This window comes from Notolepis coatsorum (genome assembly GCF_963971535.1).
Source record: "Notolepis coatsorum genome assembly, chromosome: 12".
NCBI lineage: Eukaryota > Metazoa > Chordata > Actinopteri > Aulopiformes > Paralepididae > Notolepis > Notolepis coatsorum.
Window position 1 is genome coordinate 24,650,523 of NC_140176.1, and position 19,092 is coordinate 24,669,614.

General features: G+C 41.9%; 2 protein-coding genes across 3 annotated transcripts in view; both read right to left on the bottom strand.

The window, feature by feature from the left end:
- frrs1b (ferric-chelate reductase 1b) overlaps positions 1 to 13,904 on the bottom strand; it is a 46,388-nt gene extending 32,484 nt beyond the window's left edge. Inside the window, exons 1-5 of the mRNA XM_084326479.1 lie at positions 13,842 to 13,904; positions 12,703 to 12,907; positions 8,923 to 9,068; positions 7,777 to 7,871; positions 569 to 707 (exon numbers count right to left, since the gene is read on the bottom strand). Of these exons, the coding sequence (XP_084182605.1) occupies positions 569 to 707; positions 7,777 to 7,871; positions 8,923 to 9,068; positions 12,703 to 12,898 (576 nt within the window). The 5' untranslated portion in view covers positions 12,899 to 12,907; positions 13,842 to 13,904. The remainder of the gene's footprint in view (positions 1 to 568; positions 708 to 7,776; positions 7,872 to 8,922; positions 9,069 to 12,702; positions 12,908 to 13,841) is intronic.
- A 1,985-nt stretch (positions 13,905 to 15,889) lies between these two features.
- LOC311237920 (copine-3-like) overlaps positions 15,890 to 19,092 on the bottom strand; it is a 34,064-nt gene continuing 30,861 nt past the window's right edge. Inside the window, exon 16 of one of the 2 annotated variants that reach the window (XM_084325894.1) lies at positions 15,890 to 17,683. In XM_084325894.1, coding sequence (XP_084182020.1) covers positions 17,555 to 17,683 — 129 coding nt within the window. In that variant the 3' untranslated portion in view covers positions 15,890 to 17,554. The remainder of the gene's footprint in view (positions 17,684 to 19,092) is intronic. The other variant, XM_084325895.1, reaches the window with a different exon arrangement.

Here is a 19,092-nt window from a genome sequence, read left to right on the forward strand (position 1 = left end):
GCATTGGTAGGGAATACACAAGTTAAAAAAACAATTGTGTTCATGTGACCTGAATTCTTTTCTCCTTCCACATCCTGAGCATACATAACGCTCACAACTCCAAAGCTTCATCACCAACAGTACTGTGTCCAAGTAATCTGCTTTGTATAGTATCTGTAGTGCCTCCTCAGTTGCCGCTGCCAGTATCCAACTATTATACCCATGTGTAAGTTGGAAGCAGAATTCCCCTCACTGCTATTAAAATATATTTACAAAAATAAATGTAATTAATGGACATCATTACTGGTAACAGTACTGTATATTTGAATACCGTTTATGTCACAAATGTATCAGTACTAAATACCTATATGTCCCTATGCCATAAATGTCATGTATGTTGTGTATGTCATAAATGTCTATATGAATTGAAAATGGGGGACCCTGATGTAAACAAGACAAACGTCTTTCTCAGGTCTGCATCCCCTTAACAATTGTGTGTATTGAGCCGTACTGTATTGTACCCATTCTGCAATCTGTTAAATAAAGTTGTCATTCATTCATTCATTCATTCATTCAACTAGGAACTTACAGGTGTGGATATGACAGCAGGGGGTTCAGTAGTAACAGCGGTGATGGGTGTGGTTGGAACAGCAGTCGGACCCTTCAGAGACACCACAGGACCTGCAATCTTCACCCAGTACACCTTATACTTGTGCACCACCGTCACACTGAAACAACAAATCAAACACACCTCAAGTACTAAATAAATAGTAGGGTAGAAAAGGAAATGTCACAAATGATTTTTTTACTCAAACAAACAAGCTTGCGTGGCCATTTGATCTGCTACTTGGAACACTAGGCTCTACCTCAATATGATCTGTTACTTGGAGCACTAGGCTCTACCTCAATATGATCTGTTACTTGGAGCACTAGGCTCTACCTCAATATGATCTGCCACTTGGAACACTAGGCTCTACCTCAATATGATCTGCCACTTGGAACACGAGGCTCTACCTCAATATGATCTGCTACTTGGAACACTAGGCTCTACCTCAATATGATCTGCTACTTGGAACACTAGGCTCTACCTCAATATGATCTGTTACTTGGAACACTAGGCTCTACCTCAATATGATCTGCTACTTGGAACACTAGGCTCTACCTCAATATGATCTGCTACTTGGAACACTAGGCTCTACCTCAATATGATCTGCTACTTGGAACACTAGGCTCTACCTCAATATGATCTGCCACTTGGAACACTAGGCTCTACCTCAATACGATCTGCTACTTGGAACACTAGGCTCTACCTCAATACGATCTGCTACTTGGAACACTAGGCTCTACCTCAATACGATCTGCTAATTGGAACACTAGGCTCTACCTCAATATGATCTGCTAATTGGAACACTAGGCTCTACCTCAATACGATCTGCTAATTGGAACACTAGGCTCTACCTCAATATGATCTGCTACTTGGAACACTAGGCTCTACCTCAATACGATCTGCTAATTGGAACACTAGGCTCTACCTCAATATGATCTGCCACTTGGAACACTAGGCTCTACCTCAATACGATCTGCTACTTGGAACACTAGGCTCTACCTCAATACGATCTGCCACTTGGAACACTAGGCTCTACCTCAATACGATCTGCTAATTGGAACACTAGGCTCTACCTCAATACGATCTGCTACTTGGAACACTAGGCTCTACCTCAATATGATCTGCCACTTGGAACACTAGGCTCTACCTCAATACGATCTGCTACTTGGAACACTAGGCTCTACCTCAATACGATCTGCTAATTGGAACACTAGGCTATACCTCAATACGATCTGCTACTTGGAACACTAGGCTCTACCTCAATATGATCTGCCACTTGGAACACTAGGCTATACCTCAATACGATCTGCTACTTGGAACACTAGGCTCTACCTCAATATGATCTGCCACTTGGAACACTAGGCTCTACCTCAATACGATCTGCTACTTGGAACACTAGGCTCTACCTCAATACGATCTGCTACTTGGAACACTAGGCTCTACCTCAATACGATCTGCTACTTGGAACACTAGGCTCTACCTCAATATGATCTGCCACTTGGAACACTAGGCTCTACCTCAATATGATCTGCCACTTGGAACACTAGGCTCTACCTCAATACGATCTGCTACTTGGAACACTAGGTTTTACCTCAATATCTGCCACTTGGAACACTTGGCTCCATTGTTGTGCAAAAAGTGTTAAAACAAGTCACAGATCCACACTGTTTGCTGTCAGCAGCACAGGTCATCAATACGATGAACGTAAGCATTGTACTTGTTCTTGGATCTACAGCTGATTGCTTTGGAAGTAGTTTTAATTCAGGCAGAATTTGTTCCAGGAAAAAACAATGCCAGTGTTTATAGCAACAATGGATTATGCTGACGAAAGCAGACAGTACGGCTCTGCAACTTGTTTTAACACTTTTTGGACAACAATGAAGTTCTATGACTTCTGGATATGAGCTCAAATCTGGTGTTGGCTGGATGGACCACACTTGTAAAGGTAAGTAGAAGGAATGCATTGTAGGTTTTGGTCTTTTCGTAGGCTGTGTTGACAAGACAAAACATGTACACCAGCCGTAAAATCTCAAAATCTCTGAAAATTATTAGACTCTGACCAGATATGGGTAATTCCTGGCTATTTGTTGTAAATTCCCCACTATTTGTCATACTGTGTATTATTATTTCCATTCAGGCACTACTTTGGACAGCCCAGGGGTATTCTTAGTCCTAGTCAGGCATCTCTCTGGACAGCCCAAGGGTCCTTAGTCTGGTAATTAAATACAGGTGGTGAATTGCCGGCACCTGTGTTTCCATTGCAGACTGAGAGTGCGTTCTTGAGGAAGTAAGTTATCACCAGCCTCCAAAATGTAGTGCCTGTGCTTTATGCTAGATATGATACATGTCATATGTAGCCTGCATTGTGTGTTTTTGGGATGCTGTGACTTATGTGTATGATTGTGACTTGGGGTTTGCTGCTTTGTGTTGTGTTTGGTTCGTGCCACTAATTGAGCTAATGCTAGCCGGCTAGTTATGCTATATGGCATATTTCCATTGGCATGTCGGCACTAGTGTTGGCTCGGTTGGCCGCATGGGCCGAGCATGGCACGGGGTAGCGACTAGTCGTGGTCATGCATATGGGTCACCTAGCGGCCTAATGCAGGCAGTGTATAGTGCATGATTCATATGACCTTTACCTCTGCTAATTATGTATTCTGCTAATTCCTTGTTTTCTGCTTATGTGTTGCAGAAACCACTCTGAAACACTCCATTTGTGGGATTATCCATGGGATTTGAAGTGGGAGCTCAACGTCACGGGCCTGCTCAAGAAGGCCCAGGGGAGGATGTTCTTCCTCCGGCAGTTGGTGAACAAATATAAACTGCAGAGGACCATGATGGCTCAATTCTACACAGCCATCATTGAGTCCATCCTCACCCACTCCATCATCTCCTGGTTCCCCGCTGCAGCGGCAAAAGATCTCGCCAAGCTGCAGCGGGGGATTCACTCCGCGGAGAGGGTGATCGGCTGTCCCCTGCCCTCCCTCAGGTCCCTGCATGACTCCAGGGCGCTGAAGAGGGCGAGGAAGATCATGGCCGACCCCTCCCACCCCGGTCACAGCCTCTTCACCCTGCTCCCCTCTGGGAGAAGGCTGAGGATCCCAAAGGCTGTGAAAGCTTGTCACAGACTGAGCTTCTTCCCCTCAGCCGCCAGGCTGATCAATGCCTCAGGTCCCCCCCCCTCTGCCCCCAAGTGACACTGGCACAATGACACTGACTGCACTGCACTAGTCCTTACTGGAACTCTGCACTCTGCACTCTTCACTTTATATATATATATGTATTTTATTGATTAATCCTCCACTGCACTGTTTCTTGTCCTGTGTCTGTTGGTTGTTTGTCGTTTACTGTGAAAAAAGAAAGGAAAAAATGCATACACTGTATTGCTGCAACAATTACCATAATGGCTTAATAAAGGAATCTGAATCATTTTGAGAGATCTCTCATTCAACAACAAATCCTAATTAAAATACAAAAGGACTGTTCTCTGTCTCTTGTGTCCACTCTGACCGGGGTGTGCTGTTTTGGATGAAGTGGCTCCAGCAAACAACATTACAAAACGTTATATCTTCAATACTATTGGTGACTTTTCAATGTGCTAACCTTTTGGGGGAAAATCATGTTGTTTTTGCATTTTTTTGAATTATATCCGGTAAATAACATGTTTAACCTTCAGGTACTTTGGTAGAGCTCAAGCACTTAAATAATCGACCGTGAGAGAGTTCCACCCTGTTAGGGACATATACATAGCTATTGCAAAGTGTTAACTCATTGGCTGCCAGCTATTATCCTTATCCTGTGGTAGCTCAACTGTGCAAATTAACATAAAAACATTTAACATAGTTAAGTTATTTTAAAAGAAAAGGTGACTCATAGGGTGGAAAAGGACCCTAACAGGCTGGATTACCAACAATGTCTATGACCTTCGGACATCCACAGCCAACTTTCAACATATTTATTTATCTTTCTTCCCCTCCTTTTTTCCCGATTTTTCTCCCATCCCACCCTTCCTGGTTGTTGCGTACTTTCCCCTACTGTTGGTCCGGGAGACCGGAGACTGTCACATGCTTTCCTCCGACGCATGTGCAGCCTGGGGCAGGCCAACCTGGCCGCGCAGGTTCTCACCGGGGAGAGTGTAGCGTGTGGGAGGCCACACTATCTCTCCTCAGTTCCAACCCTCGCTGAGCAGGCGCCCCGACCGAACTGTAGGGATCGCTGTCCACAACGCCCAGGACCCACCCTTCAGCTTTCCCACCCCCTGATACAGCCAATTGTATCAGTGTGAGAGGCCAGCCAAGCTGATAGCAACGCCGGGAGCTGGATTCGAACAGGCGAATCCTAGTGTCTCCCGGTGTTGGTGACGAACGTAATCTCCGTGCGCCACCTGCCCCCCCCCCCCTCTGTCCGCCTTTCTATCCGTCTGTCTGTCTTTGTCTTTCTACTTATCTCTGTCCGCTTTTCTATCCGTCTCTCTCTGGCTATGCCTCTGTCTCTTTGTCTGTCTGTCTGTCTGTCTGCCTGTGTCTTTCTTAATTTGTCTCTGTCCGTCTGTCTTTGTCCGTTTGTCTCTGTCTTTCTACCTACCTGTCTGTGTCTGTCTGTCAGCCTTTCTATCTGTATGTCTGTCTCTCTCTGTTTGTCTCTGTATGTCTCACATTCTTTAATTTTGTTTCAGGTAAGTATGACAAGATTTCAGGTAATTGGGTAAGTATAGGATACTTTGTATTATGTTTCAGGCATTCTATTGTCTTAATAACTGTAATTAATTGCAATACTTGTCTACATTTTAGGTAAGTATACACTTCAATCCATTTAAGGTTTTCGTTACATTAATCCCTGCCTGTCTGTGTCTGTCTGTCTACACTGTCCAGATAGATTCCTCAACGTGTCTCCATGTTGCTATATCTAATTGCACCAACCTTTTGTTTAGTGCTTGAGGTTCTTCAATCAGGCGCAGTACCTGACTGTCAACATACCAGTATCTTATCTTATGGCTTTTGCCTTCTGGAGATGAATGTCCCTCCCTCTCAAAGAGTGTCGTCAATGGTCCTCATTCTTGAACAGACATACATAAAAGTTAACAAGGAATTCCTTCGTAACTCGATGTACGTACTTATTCGGCATTCTCGAACAGCTTCCTATTGTCAATTCTTTGTAGGATTTACGAACTCGAAAAGGCAGTCGGACAGACCGGTGTGCGCCCATGGTTTCAACATCTTTCTCTGGGACAAGTCATTGGGGATTGCCGATACTACAGACATCCATGGAATGAAATAATTATAATGATAATTAATATGACAATATTTGTATCATTAATAATGTTTTGCGTTTATAGTCCTGACTCAATGAGGCATCGTGAGCATTACACACACACTGCAAACTAAATAAATAAGAACTAAACCGATCGCCGCGGATATAACTACTGTATAGTGAAATATACTGTATTAATATGCCATATACTGTCTTCTTCTCTATGATATTATTTATTGTTGGTTTGATGTATTTCTATTGCTAAACGAAATAACGGCTTAGTGAGGCAGCCTCAGCGCACAACACACGCACACACGTAATGTATACGTGCAAAATTAATTGTTCCAGCAAAGTATAGGCTTCTATTATTCTAATGACTTGTTAAAGATGAAACAATTTCTGTTGTGACAAGTCAAGAGATGATGCTGACAGAGGATAAAGCAGTAGACCAGTTCCAAGTTTGGATGGCAAGATTTCGCCTTCTGTCCGTGCACACACTTAGTGATCAGACATTCCTAGTATTTCTCTAGTTCTGCTGCTTGTTAGTTCTCCAGCGATCGCTGCCCACGGTTGTGGAGCCTGAAGGACTGGTCTAGGTGGTTAGTTTTACCTTAACACACAATGTGCCATGCTTGACCTCATTATGAGCGTCTCTCCTACAAATTCAAATGGGCCCATGTTCAAGACTGTGCTTCTGAGTCTATCATCTAATGAATTCCTCATACATAAGAATGATAATTAGACTAAATGTGAAAATTGTGGGCTGTTTTCCAGGAAGGACGAGCAGTCAATCTATTTTTGTTTACCTTTACACACAATGTGTCATGCCTGACCAATGAATGTTGATGACTACTAGATTAACCACCAGCAAAGAAGAACTTAAATTGTAGTTCGAAAACCACTACATTAAACAATATAATTTGAAATGTTATTCTATACAAATATAAATGCCATTTCTCCATTGTGATTGCTGGTCAACAAAATCGCATATTTTTTTGTATATTTCCAGAATTCAGCTGTGAAAATGAGGTGATAGATTTTATTGGAGGACATTTCAAGATAATTAAAAGCGACAATGTGTAATTTTTCCCATGACATGCAAGACTGCTGCCACATGCTATGCGTGGCAAATTGTGGTCACTCATTCACTCACAAGTGAGTGGCAGGGATGTTTTGTAGGATGTTTTGCTAGAACTCCTCCCCCTCAGAGGACAGAGCGACAGAGCGATCGCTCTGAGATTTTATCGCCTCAAACCTATTTCCCGTATACATATATACACGAGTAATCGCGATGGTGATGGGATCACTGTTTTTGTACCGATCACAGTGTCATATTTTACCAGACCTAAACATGCTTTTGGTAACAATCGCAGTTTTGAGTTAAAACGACCCCCCCCCCCCCCCTCGATGATTTTGTGAAGACACATATGTACATGGTATATACCTTTGATTTGGAAGTATTTGGGGTTTCAGGCGAGCAACCCGAACGATTTGGGCATATGGCATATAACGTGTCGTATCTCGCGATCTATGAAAAAAGACTGGATTATTTTGGAAAGGGGCAATGTTTAGCGTGTAATAGTGCACAAACTACAGTATGTAGAAATGGACTGGTTAGTCAGTGATGGACTATGAACAATGCCTGTCAAATGAGCCATACTATTGTCTCCATAGCTATAATACAGAACACACGATGGGTCTGCAAACATCGCTAAAATGGTCAATAACGCTGGCGCCATTGAGTATAGATGGAAAGAGAGCATGGCGGTCAACGAGTTAATGTTATAAAGAGGACCTCAATCTATAATAAAAGCCTTTCATTATAAACATGTGATTCATTTTAAGTAAGATATAACAAGTTATATCCTCCTGAGGACGGAAAGGTCACCAATAGCCAGGAATTACCAATATGTAATCTGGACAGCAATCTGGATACTTACAAAAACTGGACTCGTTCCGGAGGGTTCTGGCGCTCCGCCCACACGGCCTGCACCGATGTCTTTTTGGAGCTACTTGTATGGCTCACTCCAGATCCCTTCAGATGACAGGCTTTGAGTTTACCACAAACCACAAAACGACAACACGTCTCCTTCATGCTGACAAACATCATCTGACGTATTATGTTTGCTCATGCCTAGATAAATAACAGTTATGTAGTAATTAAAGCCCAGTAACAGCCTATTACACTACGCAGGGCTCAATGCACAGAACCCCCCCTCCCCGATTTGTAGCTGTCAGACAGATATTCAAAATGAATAACAGCAACAGTCCAACATTGGAGGTTTTCTCTGTGGTTTCAGAGTGTGAGAGCTATCCAATCCTTACAGTGTGGAATGACCACGTTAGTACTTAATGAGGATGGGGAAATCCTAGAGGGTGTCAGGTTAGTTCCTACTGTATGTTTATTCAATTATATAGCAGATCTATTATATCATTACAGTATATTATTAAGGATGTCCGATATTATCGGCCTACCGATATTATCGGCCGATATCGGCATTAAAATGTGATATCGGAAAATATCTATCGGTTTTCAAAAAAATAAAAAATAAAATTTACATTTCTATAACCAAGCAAGTAAGAACAAATTCAGATTTTATTTATTGTCAAAAGTATGCATGATGTTGTGTTAATTCCACAACAAGAGATATGTAATGTTAATTACCTGAAATTATTCCGTTTTTTGGGGGGGGGAAACCGTGCATATATTGGTATCGGTTGATATCGGTATCGGAAATTAAGAGTTGGACAATATCGGTATATCGGTATCGGTAAAAAAGCCAATATCGAGCATCCCTATATATTATTATTAATTTGATATATCTATTGCTAAGTTTAGAATGGTCATCTATATGCAACTCAGTTTGGGATTCAGTCACATCTAAACGTATATTATATAAGTTATATATTACAGATAATATACAGACAATAGAAATTAATAGAATGCTGTTATTGCTCCATGAATACTTATTTTTGTGAAAATGTAATTAAACGTGAATGGCGAAAAAAAGAAAATCCTGCTAGATTGCAATAAGAACAGGTTCTATCAAGAACCCGTTTCACACTAGAGAATGCCTATAAAGTACCTGTATATGGCCACAGGTTAGAAGCTGAGAGACAGTAGGGTCGACCAGGCTGAAGGAGCCAATGGCAGGATTGTTGGGTTTGCCCAAATCTCGTGCTTCCATCAGGAAACCCTTGAAGTATGCGGAACCAACTACCTGCAACGTTACTGGGGATGAGAGTGACATAAGGGAGAGTTTGAAGGATGGAAAGAAACAAACAAAGAGCTGTATTCACTACAAATTAGCATGAGAGAATGTATGAGAATGACTATTCTGGGCGGCCGGGTAGCGCAGCGGACTAAGCGTCTGTCTACCACCGCAGAGACACTGGTATCGAATCCGGCTGTCAGCGGTGCCTCCAGCTTGGTCGGTCGTCCATACTGACACAATTGGCAGTGTCAGAGGGTGGGAAGTCGGTGGGGTGTATCCTGGTCGTTGTACACAGCGACTCCTACAGGTCGGTCAGGGCGCCTGCACAGCGAGGGAGGGAACTGGGGGAGGTAGTGTGATCCTCCCACACACGTTACACTTCCCCAGTGAGAGTCCTCGCTGCCAGGTGAAAAGAGGCGACTGGCTGTCTCCACATGTATCGGAGGAAGCATGTGATAGACTTCAGCGCTCCCTAGACCGGCAAGTGGGGGGGGGGGGGGGCAAATGCGCGCAACGACCAGGAAGGGGATGGGGGAATTGGCATAACGACTAAATTGGGATGGGAGAAAAATAGGAGAAAAAGTAGGGGGGAAAAATGAATGACTATTCTGATCATAGGTTTTCACTCTCTCCTATGTTATCGCCCCACCTACATACATTATAGACAGTAATGGAATTCTGGACTCAATCACATCTAACAAAAAAAATAACTTTTCAGATGGAATCTTATCATATTTTTTTTTTTACGTAAATTTGGGGGTCCTCCTTGATATGAAAAGGTTTGAGAACCAATGGTCTAAAGATTAGAACAGCAGGCTTAGAGCATAGGCTTAGGTTAGAAGGTAGCAACGCTCTCCTCTTCCTCAACAACTAGCATTACAGTACAGCTGAACAAGGCTACATTATCAATATCCATGTACTCATGTATGGCATGTGTTTGTTGGCCTCACGCGTATCTCTGGTCGCAGCTGTGTATTGATACGCATGATTGTACACCGCTGGCGGCTGGCCCCTGTCAAACCTTTGATTGACCGGTCAAGACTCCGCCTCCCTCAAGACTCCTGAATGGACAGCCTGCATGCCATTCATTATACCTCACTTGTTTGTATGTTCACTGGACAATGTTATGTGACTCTAGTCTAAATTAGGGATGGGACTTTCTAGCAAAAGTGCTATTTGAATATTCGTTTTTCATAATATCAAATATTCGAATATTCAATTCAGTTATTCTTTTTAATAGAATGGATAATTAATATAATATATAATATAACATAAATAGGCACTTCTATCAACCGGTTTTAATAAACAAACAGAAACAGTAGCATGTGCATCTTTTAGATCAATTAGGCTATGAAAATTAGGCTGCCTCTAAATATAAAAAGGAATGAAATAAGACTGGTTTGCTTAAAGAAATATATATATAAATAATATATATATATTCGATTTTCGATTTTCTGATATGAAAATCGAATGTAGATGAGATCGAATATTCGAATATTCTGTCCCATCCCTAGTCTAAATAGTACCTGTACAGTATGAAGCATTTCTGCTCTATGAAGAACTGGACCCACTGTAGCAGTTTTAGCAGTCGGTCGGAACAAAACGCACAGGTCTGCATTTATCCTAGAAACCTTGGGTTGTCTCTGTGTGTCACCTTCGCCTGAGAACTGCTCCAGTGGAGCTTCTCAGTGGCCGACAGTGGAAGTAGGGTTGGGTAACATTCACATTTGAACCAATACCGGTACCCAACGGTACCTTTTTTCTGTACTTTAGTCTCTAAAAATGTAATCTACCTACCTCAGTTGTAAAAAATGAGTCCAAACTTATTATTATTAATTATATTATATTATAAACAAATTATTTATTATCATTATTATTTATTTAGAACAATTTGTTCATATAAATATAATATTGCAGCGAGCGTTGTCTGCATCTAACTTTGTAAAGTGTAACCACACTTGCGACCGTTTTCCGCTTGCCATTGCCCCGACTGCTTTGTTGTTGAATCAAGTCAAATCCTAGGTAAGCGTGTATTGTGCGCGTGAAAGTTGACGTTGCGGCACACTTCATAGGTTTCGTTTCACGGTAAACTAAATGTTGAACGAAACTTTTTTTATTTTTTATTATTTATGTGGCACCGGTGGATCTCACGTCAATCGGTACTCGGTAGTACCGACGTGATTCGGTCGATACCCTTAAAACCCATCCCTAAGTGGAAGACTGTGGTTGTACCGGCCAACTACCGGGTGGTGCCCCGAACCAGGCTAAAGACTAAGGGGTGCCGAGCTTTTGAAGCAGTGGCCCCTGGGCTCTGGAATGAGCTCCCCAGGTCTTGAGAGCCTCCCCCTCTGTGGACTCATTCAAGGGGCAGCTAAAAACCCACCTGTTCAGGTTGGCGTTTGGCCACGTACATATGTGATTTAGTTTATTCTGTTTTTATCCATGCCTGTTTTTATATCATATGTTTTTATGAATTGACCTGTTCTTTTGTTTTTTAAACTTGTGAAGCACTGTTTTTTTTTATGCATTGCCATGTTAATGTTCTTTTTTGTTTTTAAACTTGTGAAGCACTCACATTCGTGCTGGGAAGTGTGCTATACAAATATAGCCTTACTTACTTACTGAATGTGTGGAAGTGTGAAAAAGAGCATAGATATGCAATATAACTTCCCCCGGTAAACATATGTTTTATTATGAAAAAAAAAATTCGAGCGGCTGGGTGGCGTAGCGGAGATTGCGCTTGTCACCAATGCAAGAGACTCCGGTATCGAATCCCAGTCTCAGCATTGCCTTCGGCTTGGGCCGGCCGTCGTACTGGCTCATTTGGCAGAGTCAGCGGGTGGAAGTCGATGGGACGTTGTGGACAGCGACCCCTACAGGTCGGTTGGGAGACGCCTGCACAGCAGACAGGAAATGGCGGGGGCAGCGTGAGCCTCCCACGCGGCGTGAATACCAAACCAAGCCGCATTTCTCGGAGACGCTCTCTGATTGGCCGACGCCTGTTTCTACACTGGTTAAGCGTAGGCACTCTTTGAAGTTGGTTAAGGTTAGAGTTTGTCTTAGAGCGTGACGGCAAGTTATTTCGACGGTTAAGCTTAGGCACTCTTTCGAGGTTGGTTAAGGTTAGAGTTTGTCTAGAGCATGGCGATAGAACGCCAGGTAGTTTGCAGGCTGTTTGGCGTGGAAATGGGCAAAGACACAGCTCGTCACGGATTGGGCAAACGCGTCAGTGGCCAATCAGAGAGTGTCAGTCAGTGCCAATCAGAGAGCGTCTCCGAGAAATGCGGCTTGGTTTGGTATACACGCTCCCACAAGTTACTCCTCGCCAATGAGAGTCCGCGCTAGCAGGCGAAAAGATGTGACAGGCTGCCTCCTCGTGTGCCGGAGGGAACACGTGATGCAAGGCTTCTATCCTCTCTACAACCGACCAGTGGGGGGCATAGTCGAGCAACGTTCAAGACAGGGGAGGGGAGAATTGGATACACGAAATTGGGATGGGAGAAAAATAGAAAATAAGGAGAAAAGGTGGATACATTTTTTTTTTTAATATAATTTATTTCCTCCAATCTGCACTTGCTATGTGTGTGTGAAGCATGAATGACGACGGACAAGCTGATATGATAGACGCCGGGCATGTTTCCTACAGCCTACCCGTGATGTTTTCATGCCGGGTGAACGTGGTTTTATCCACTGTGATGGTGTAGGGCGGTGGATCGGGGCTGGGATCATGGCCGTGCTCAGCGATCATATTTCCACAAGCAATAGAAACCTTCCCGCTAGGATACCCCAGGGCGGTGTCCGACCACAGTGCAGTCAGGCCAATCAGCAGGGCACATGTGCGATGCATGACTGATGCCTGGAAGAGAAAATTAAAGAAAGAATTTAGGAAATGTAACTCACTGGAAAAGCAACTTGTGTAATATCAAAAAGTACAGTCTGTACATCATTCTCCAGAAACAGACCCATTGCACCTTGTACCGAAAGAGAAATAAGGAAGTTTGATTAGCCCCTAGAAATGCATTTGAGTCACTGGGTCAGTGGGTTGCACACACACAGTAAGGGGGGGGGGGGGTTTATGACGGTGTAGTTGGCCGACGTCTGGTATAATCACTAATCAGTCGACCACAGATCAGCTAGCTGACCTGCTCTGCTGAGATAACCACTTCCAAGGCAGTGAGAGATATAAGAGGTCTCTCAAAATAAAATCCCCCTGAAGTGTTTATTTCCAGGGGTATATGGAGAAAAAACTATTCTAACTTCCTACAAAATGACTGGAATGTGTCTGTAAGTGTGAGCCCAGTGACATATTTGTTGTCTTGGCTGGTTGTTGTCTATGGAGTTGATGACATCCATATCTTATCTTGTGCTAAAGTACAGTTAGGTGCAATGTCAAGTGACTTTTTCCTATCCGATTTCTCCATTGACTTCCATTCTCAGTCATGATGATTACAGTGTTGGCTCAAGTTGTCCAAGTCCATTCCCCTTGCCTTGGCATGTATGTTCAACTTCACACAACGTGGTATTCTAAAGAAAGAAACTCTGTCGAAAGACACTCTAAAAGATGTATTGTTGTGTATCGTCTCCACACCACACACTCCTTCCAGCGTCTAATCCAACCATGATCACATCTGATCATAAGAGACGCTGCCGGTGTTGTGCCAAAATCCTACACCGGTGTTCAGCAGCGTGTTTTCATCTGAATGACACTTTCTTATTCAGCTCTCGCTCAGAAGGAACATACAGCAGAGGTTAGAAAATAATGTACTTCCTTCAATAAACGTTTGACATACCTCGTTTCAGCTTCCTTGAGACTTATCTTGTTGTCCTCAATCATTGACCTGCTTCCAATTTCGTGTCACGACATTGAATGCATGTGGGCTCCGGCTGTCTTACTGTAACTGTTGTGGGCGTGGCCTGCTCACATGAAGATTGATTATGGGGAAGAGGATCAACTCTGATTTTGCCAGCAGAGGGCGCTCGAGAATTACACAAAGTAGCCACACATTTTTGATTGATTGATTGAAAACTTTATTAACAGATTGTAGAATGGGTACAGTACAGTACAGCTCAATACATACAATTGTTAAGGGAATGCAGACCAGAGAAAGACTTTCGTCTTGTTTACATCAAGGTCCCCCATTTTCAATTCATCATAACATATATGACATACACGACATACAGATACCGATACAGTACTGCTACATCTATACATTTATGACATACCAGATTTGCAATACAGTACCGTTTGTGATACAAAAATAGTCCAGAAAAGAGAGTATATACATTTGACGTAGAAACTGTACATTGGAGGAGGTTGGGTAGGTGGGGTGGGGGGGGGGGAGGGGTTTGGTAGGAGGGGTGGGTGGGGGACACTGTACAACTGTACAAGCAAAACATTGAGACAATATAATTCAATTAAAGATTAAACTGGATTTGAAGAAGTCTTTATTCGTAGCACACATCGGAACGTAGTCATGCAGCGAACACATTTACCGATAAATTGTTTAAAATTTCCTATCCCGTAGTCCTTCCCCCCAAGGGCAACCGGGAGCATAAACTCTCTTTTTTAGACTATTTTTGTATCACAAACAGTACTGTATTTGTAAATCTGGTATGTCATAAATGTCTAGATGTAGCAGTAGTCTATCTGTATGTATGCATAGATGAATTGAAAATTGATGACAATTGGGCAATATGGCCTAAAAATTTAATCTCAGATTATTTTTTTTAAATCCGATTTAGGATTTTTATTGATTTTTTTCTCTTGAAAACCAAAAAAAAAGCAAATGAAATCATTCAAATAACCTTTGTTTTTATTTGACAAAAAAAATTATCAAACCAAGATGAACCCTATTGGGATTGAAGTGCAAACCTAACTTTCACCAATCTTCACTTACAAAAATAATAATAATATATATATAAAAGTTTACTCTTGATCAAACAAATATGATAAACTTGATTTTTCACCAAACTTCACTTAAAACAAATAAAAGGTGCCTCTTGATAATCAAACAAGAATCAATTTCCCTATTGGGATTAATAAAGTGCAAATCTAATTTTCACCAAACATCACTGTTTGTAAAGTAAAAGGTGACTCCTAATTTTATTTTATTTTTTAAGTTCTTTTTTTTTAATTTTTTTTTATCGATTATAATTTTTGGAAATCGTCCTAAATCATTCATTCGAATTAATCGATTAAATCGATTAATCGCCCAGCCCTAGCTCACGCTAGTGTTACACCTGCTACTTAATACCATACTTACAGCCGTTTGAATGGAAGAATAGGTAATCAATGCAGGAAAGATCCTGTCCTAATCCTATGTATCATGTTTATAAATAAATACTGTATCTATTATTCAGTTTAACCAAACTGTAACTCTACCTCCTAAACCCAAACCCTGAAATTAAGCCATTCACTATAGAGGCCAGGAGTTCTCAGAAATGACCCATTTCCAGGTTCTGTTGTTGTGGTAACATCCGGACAGACAACAACACGTATCCCTGATGTTCTCTTCATCCTCCAGGTGACATATTTGAGCTATAGGGTAGTTAGAGGTCAGAAGAGCCAATACACTAAATGGGCAGGTAATGCCAGGGCCAGGCCTCCCCTGAGCAGCTGCAGCAACCTGCTCGTTACACCAGAGGTTGTGTGGTACATTCAACTACATCAGCAAACACAAAATGCCATGCAGCTGTGCCATTTAAAATACAGTTGGACAAAAACACCTCTCCCGAAGTTTTAAGCTATAGGCTAGTGGTCCATATCCACTTACATTCATTCCCCAACACTTTCTCAAGAGAAAAACAAGACACAATCCATTCACGTTACATATTAAAGTATTTATTTGTGATCAATCCTAAACAAGCATGATTTGCTTACTGGGACTACATTAACACACTTTGAAGGATTGGCACTTGACTCCCCAAAACCCATAATATAAAAGAAAAGAAAAATGCATATAAATATGGCATGAAAAGCGAATGAACTTAATTTCCCTGATTACCGTCCCACTTCGGACCAATCTGTCAGCCGCCAATCAAGTTGCGTGAGCAGATAAGGAAGCTGTGTGTCACAGTGCAGAATAATCATATAGAATTTTATATACTAACTATTACTTTGTTGGCTTTAAATTATTTTTAAATGCCATTACATTTGTAAAGAACGCATTAGGACTTGTTTAGGACTATAAAGCCAAAGTTTCAGACATGAGACTTGCAAAACAATGACTCAAGTCACCTGTTAAACAATGAAACACAACAGACTAACACATATATAATCCAGCTCCTTTTCAATAAACAAAGAAGAAATTATAACATACTATATTAAGTATGGAAAGAGAGAGAACAATAAAACAATTATATAAAAAAATAAAATAACTTAATGATTAATACTGAAGTACATGTCATCTGTAGAAGGCTAGCGTAAACCAAGGATAACTGACACGTGTATATTTAACAAACATTTTCATTTTCAAAACCATACAAATGTAATTCATACCAAATAGAGCATTTGGCTGCACTCATGCGTGTTGCTAGCATGCAAAAGTTGGACAGGCCCTTTTGCTGCCGACTAGAGAAGAAATGGAATATAAATTGTACATCATGTCCCTCTGTGTGCCGACTCCGAGTTAGGTTGCATGCCTGTAGGACAGATTAAACCCATTCATCCATACATTTCATCCATACATTTCCGTTTTATACCGTGGTGAATATGAGTATAGTTGTAGAGTGATCCTGTGTAATCCCAGGGAACTCCGTCAAACAGCGCTTTAGTGCAATTCACTAAACACGTTGCCATTTCTCGCCTGATTATTGAATCAATCTGAAATCAACGCTAGATTATCGGTATTATCATGCATGATGAATGGAAATAGCAAATAGAAGAAATAACGATCATAATAACGAGTATAATCGTTTTTGGCGCAGAAACGGTTAACTAGCTCTAGGGTTAGATGGTATTAGGTTATAAATGACTGTATTTTAGCTATATTTTAGCTTTAATTATAGATAGGTACATTATATTGACGGACTGCTGGATTTGTGCTGTGCAATGGGTTAAAACAGGTAAAATTATTATTGTGTAAAGCGATTTACATAAAGCAAACACTTTTTTGTGGCACATGTACAACATAGCCACAACTAAAAAGCTATCAATCTTTCTAAAAAAAAAAAAAATTATATAAACCGTATACTCTATGGAAACACGTATGTACACAATCCTGCTAATACAACTGTAAACATTAGCTAAGAGATTTAACAAATTTAGAATTAAAACTTCTTGGGCAGAATAAGACAAGGGTTGGGTCGATGATCAACGAGGAGAAGAGATATGTTGGATGGTTGGCTAGTTGGGAATAACTGCACAATAGGGTTGGGCTTTGAGCCAATGAAATGGATGGGATTGAGCCCACACGAAAACAAACAATTCTCTGTGAAATAATTAGGACTGGTTCTTCTGGGTAATGGTTCTGGAGTGTTCAAACTGGTCATCCATCATGGTGCTCTAGATGGTCGCTGTGGGGTTTGGGGGAGTGTTGCTATTGGGGGGGCTTAGCTTCATGGTGTTGAAAAAGTCCACAACCTGGCCAGGCACTTCTGCCAACACACTCTTAGCCAAGGCCTCTTTGGGAGCCTGAAGTACAAGGAGAGAGACAAGTCACAAAACAGAAGATGGTGCATAGTGTTTAAGAACAACAAGATATTCAAAATAATAACAATAAAAGGATTGTCGACCGCGACACTGATTGTTTATTTATTGGGTTTTGAATGGGTTTCTGTGGTCTCTATAGGGCTACGACGATAAGATACCGTAGATAATACCTTATGGATTACATGGTTGTCAACGCAATGTTTTTTTTTTTTTATCCACTTTTTCTCTCATTTTTCTATATTTTTCTCCCATCCCAATTTCGTATCATCCAATTCAACCCTCCCCTGTCACGGACGCTGTTTCTTGCCTCCCACAAGCCGGCTGCAATGTGGACTAAGTCATACATAGCACAAGTCCCCTCCGGTACTCGAGGTAACAGCAGTCGCATCTTTTCACCTGCGCAGCTCGATCTCTCAGTGGCGAGGAGTAACGCGTGGGAGGCTCACGCTGCCCCCGACACTTCCTGATTCTACTGTGCAGGCGCAACAACCGACCTGTAGGAGTCGCTGTCCACAACGCCCGATCCCCACCCATCAGTTTCCCACCCCCTAATACGGCCAATGTGTATTAGTATGAACGACCAGCTAAACTGAAAGCAATGTGGAGCGCTGGGCTCGAACAGGCGAGCCCAGCGTCTCCGCATTCGTGGCGAGCGCCTTGCCCACTACGCCACGTAGCCGCCCTGTTGTCAACGCAATGTTGTAGTTTCTAAGAAACCTGCTGACAACATGGAGGACCATTTTAGTTCAAGTGAAAAGCCAATCACCAAAAGTAGAGAGACAAGGTTTTGGACAGCAGTGATGTAGTTGTCATCACGGCTCGGATCAATGATAGGAAAACCTTGAGAATGAATTTGAGCCATTTTAAAAAAGGAACACGCCAACATTATGGGAAATGCACTGACCGTCTTGGAGTCAGACAAGAAGATAATATACCAATTTCCTCTTTGTACGTTGAGTAGAAAGCTAGTCGGCTGCAAGATAGCCTAGCATAGCACAAATTAATGGCGCGGATACGGACCAACTAGCCTAGCTTAAAACTCTGGGAGGTGTTTTTTTGGCCAACGGCTAGGCTAGTTGGTCCATATCCACTTCCATTCATTTGAGCTGTGCTAGGCTAGCGTGCAGCCGGATAGCTTTCTACTGAATGCACAGAGAGGAAATTGGTATCTATCTTCTTGTCTGACTCTGGATGGTAAGATGGTAACTAAGCATTTCCCATAATGTTGGCGTGTTGACGTGTTCCTTTAATGCTGTTAACAACCCATCTATACAGACACTAAAGAGTAAATGTAGAGGATCTTGTAGCAGAATGTGTGAACATCAGTGTTTGGTGCTGAAAAGATAACCAGCTAAAATTCTAAATGAGAAGGTATGGACCATATTCACATG